General features: G+C 36.6%; 1 protein-coding gene across 1 annotated transcript; it reads right to left on the reverse strand.

Annotated features, from left to right (window-relative positions):
* Window positions 1-401: 401 nt before the first annotated feature.
* On the reverse strand, window positions 402-1,527 carry LOC110095854 (protein P21-like). The gene has a single exon (XM_020821562.2). The coding sequence runs from the start codon at window positions 1,510-1,512 to the stop codon at window positions 835-837; it is 678 nt and encodes a 225-aa protein (XP_020677221.1). The 5' UTR covers window positions 1,513-1,527; the 3' UTR covers window positions 402-834.
* Window positions 1,528-3,785: the final 2,258 nt, after the last annotated feature.

Consider the following 3,785-nt stretch of genomic DNA (forward strand, 5'->3'; position numbering starts at 1 on the left):
ATATTGTATTTGAACATTTTATTATCCTATGTTTTCTTTATAATATAAGATATTTGTTTGAGACTACAATATGTTTTATTTTATAATTAGAATGAGGGTGAAAATCAAATATTATTTGATTCTATTTAATTTATAAGATTGGATAGTATGATATGGGATTAATATAAATAAATATTCTATATATCAATCAAGTAATATTTGATTTAATGAAATATACATATGAATTATACTGCATGATGCAGATCATATAGTATGATTTTCAGTTCATTTTTTGATTGAAATTGATCGGATTGTATGATCAATAATCATATAGTATTATTATACAATATTTAATTTAGAACTTAAGGCTTATATATATTATAAACTAAAAACTCTTTAAATCATACTTTTAAAAATACCTAAAAGATAAAATACTCAAAGTGCCCTTATTACATAACATAAGCTATACATGTGTAAGCTATCATAATATACAATGATAGCCAACAAATCAAACATGAACACCATATATTATGGCTTCCTTTGGAACTGCTTTCTTATTGATTTTTAAATAGCTTTTTGACAAAAAGATTTAGGTAAAAAATCAGTCTTCTTGTGTCTGCTAGAATAGAGAAATTATTTTATGCGGAGTCCAAATAAGAAGAATCATCTCGACATATGAGTGTACACACACAATATACATAATATATGTACATCTATGTACACATATTGTGTATATTATGTACACACTCATATGTCCGAATGATCATGTTCTTGATGATTCTTCTAATCCGAACTCCGCACAGAATAATTTCTAAGCTGGACTATGACACGAATCAAGAAAGATTTGCGTGCATTTTAGGGGCAGAAGGTGACTCTGTAGTCGGTGCCGGCGGGGCAAGAGTAGGTGTCAGTCTGATCATCCTTGGGAAAGCTGTAGGCGTCAGGGCAAAGGTTCTTGAAGAACCTCGAGTAGTCGGTCGGCACACAGCTGCCGGAGTAGCAGCAATACTCATCCGTCTTAAAAACAGTACAGGGATTATTACATCCTCCAGGAGCCTTCAGCGCCGCCGGGCACTGCCTAACAAAATCCGCCGCGCATTGTTGTCCTTGGCAGGACCCGCTCGCCGTCGCCGGGCTGAAATTAATCCCCACGTTGTACCCGTCGACCAGGGAGATATCGAACAAGTCGAGATTGGAGAACTCGTTGAGGGCGAACTCTGCTAATGTGTTCGGCGGCGAGCCGTAGGCGGCGCAGGAGAGTTTTCCGCCGCAGTCGCCGGTTTCGCAATGGCCGTTGCCGGAGTCGTCGAAGGAGCAGCCGGTGCGGGCCCACACGCGGCCAACGGTGGTCCCGGATGGGACTTCGAAGGTCCATGTTTGGCCGCTGTTGAGATGGATGCCGCCGCCGTACGGCACTGCAGCCGGCCAGAGTGTGTCTGAGCAATTGTTGACGATGGTGAAGGTGGCGGCTTTGTGAGGGGTTAGGAGGGTGAGGAAGGCGAGGGGGAGGAGGACGAAGGAAATTGCTGCCATTATGTTTGATTAATGAATTTCTTTGCTTCTGTAATGAATTGGGAGGATCGTTTATATATCTGTATATAGGAGGAAGGAAGCTTTTAGAGAAAGGTTTGATTTTTATTCAGTCATGAGGCGTTTGGAAAGGGTCTAGGAAGGAAGCATTCAAAGTCTAGATGGTAAGCCAAATTCCTCGCATGAGCAAATACTATTCTCAGCACATTAAAGTTTCTTTTGGGACAGTTTTCTTGCTTCTTCTTAAAGCAATTTTTTAATACAAAAATTAAAAATTTCATATTAAAAGTTATTTTAAGAAGCATTAATAAAGCCGTCCCAAACGAATCCTAAATCTAATATGACGGTCTCCCCCATTTTGATTTTGCCACCTAAAATCACATTTTTGTGTTTTATCTCGGTTGACGGTTGTGAACAATGAGACGACAATATTGACATCACACTATCACCAAAACGATAATTGAACGTCATTCCCACGCTATCCTTCATAAACATGAAACAGAGATGAGAAAAAATAGATGCAAAATATTTTTTTTTCGGTGTGAGAAATGAAATTCGGTTGAAGATGAATTATTATTTGATACGATGTCTTTTCATTTTAATTTTCTTTAAAATATTTTGAACCATTTCGTTCAAGTAAGTACATGCTCGATCTTTTTTTTAATAGGGAAGACTTTTCTAAATTTCATTCAAAGATAGAGATGAATATTAATTGCACTTTGTAGTTTTTCCACATATCTGATCATGAGAGTGACAGAATGCTAATTAATAATCTCTTCTAATGGAGAGACAAACAATTAATTAGAAATTTTATCTTCTACACAGCCAGTCCATGTGTTGGAAACTTGATTTCTGAAGCTATTTACAAGTCAAGTCTTCCACATTGCTTAATATAAAATCTATCTAGCTCTTTTATATATTATTAATAGAGGTCTGTTCAAATATATATAGTGCTCATTGTAAAATGGTCAAGATGAATATATTTCTAAATTAAAGAGTTTCTTGTTGTAGTTATATTAGCATTATAGGCTTATACACTACTAAAAAAATATAATTTTTCAAAGCAGTTGTTGGGGGCGGTTTGAAAACTGTCGTCAAAACGTTCTTTTGGTAGCGATTTTGGCCGTTGATATATAAATATCATCAATTTTAACTGCTGGTATAACTCGAAACCAATTCTTTTATACCGGTTTTAACCGCTAGTATAACCAGAAAGCACATTCCTTGAAATCAGTTTATTTTGATGATATTAGTGGCGGTTATGACCGGTGCAAATCTCTAGATTTGGCTTGCACCGGTTATAGCCGCTGCTAAATCTAAAGCTTCGTCGAATCTATCCCCCTGGTTCAAAAATTGTTGTGAAATGTTGTTGCAGCACGTAGCAATTACAGCGAAAGTAAATATTGACGGTTATAACCGCCGAGATAACTCAAAAATAACGTTGCAGTAGTCGTATTTTTGTTTGGTTTGGGAGGCTAAGAGTTCAAGAAAAAAAAAAGACGCAGAGAAGTGCATCATAAATCTATGCTTATGGCCAATCACAGTCGACGCAGGGAAGGAGAAGAAAATGCATGGGAGGTATTTTCTGAACTTCTTCGTGGTTGATTTGTCAACATGAGGAAGCTGCAGTAGAAATAAAGGGCATGCATGATTTTTAGACAAAGGCGAAATCAACTTGTGAACCTTCACGTACGTTTGAAGACACCTGCTTGGCTCATAAGAGAAGATCTCTAAGTATTTTATTTTGGTCACATGCACTTAGGCTTCGTTTGGGACTACTTTTTTACTGCTTTCTAAAACGGAGTTTTAGTACAATTTTTTTTATTTTTTACTAAAACTTTATTTTAGAAAGCAGTAAAAAAACCGTCCCAAACAAAGCCTTAGACATATCACCTTCATGACCAGTTTTATGTGTAAAGGCTTCATTGATCTGTTACTTAATTCTCAAGAAGTTATGAAAGTTCTTCCAGAGGAAATGGGCAGGTGGCAAAACAGAGAAGAATACAATAGCAGATTTTGGAATTTCTCTAACTTTTCATTAACAGTATATTAGCTGATTACATTGGTATTTATAGTTAGTGAATACTTGCATGCATAGTAGTCTGATGTGTGGTGAGGATTTTAATAGTTTGTTATTCAGTTTTTGATGGTACATAAAGAACAGTGTGCAAAAGTGACAACACATTTGTTGTTGCCGAGACATGGGTAGACTTTTCATGAGTATGTTCAAGGGTGAAATTTGTGACGCCCCAGGCATCCATAGTGAAAGGATTCGT

Source organism: Dendrobium catenatum, unplaced genomic scaffold (genome assembly GCF_001605985.2).
Source record: "Dendrobium catenatum unplaced genomic scaffold, ASM160598v2 original_scaffold_112860, whole genome shotgun sequence".
Taxonomy (NCBI): domain Eukaryota; kingdom Viridiplantae; phylum Streptophyta; class Magnoliopsida; order Asparagales; family Orchidaceae; genus Dendrobium; species Dendrobium catenatum.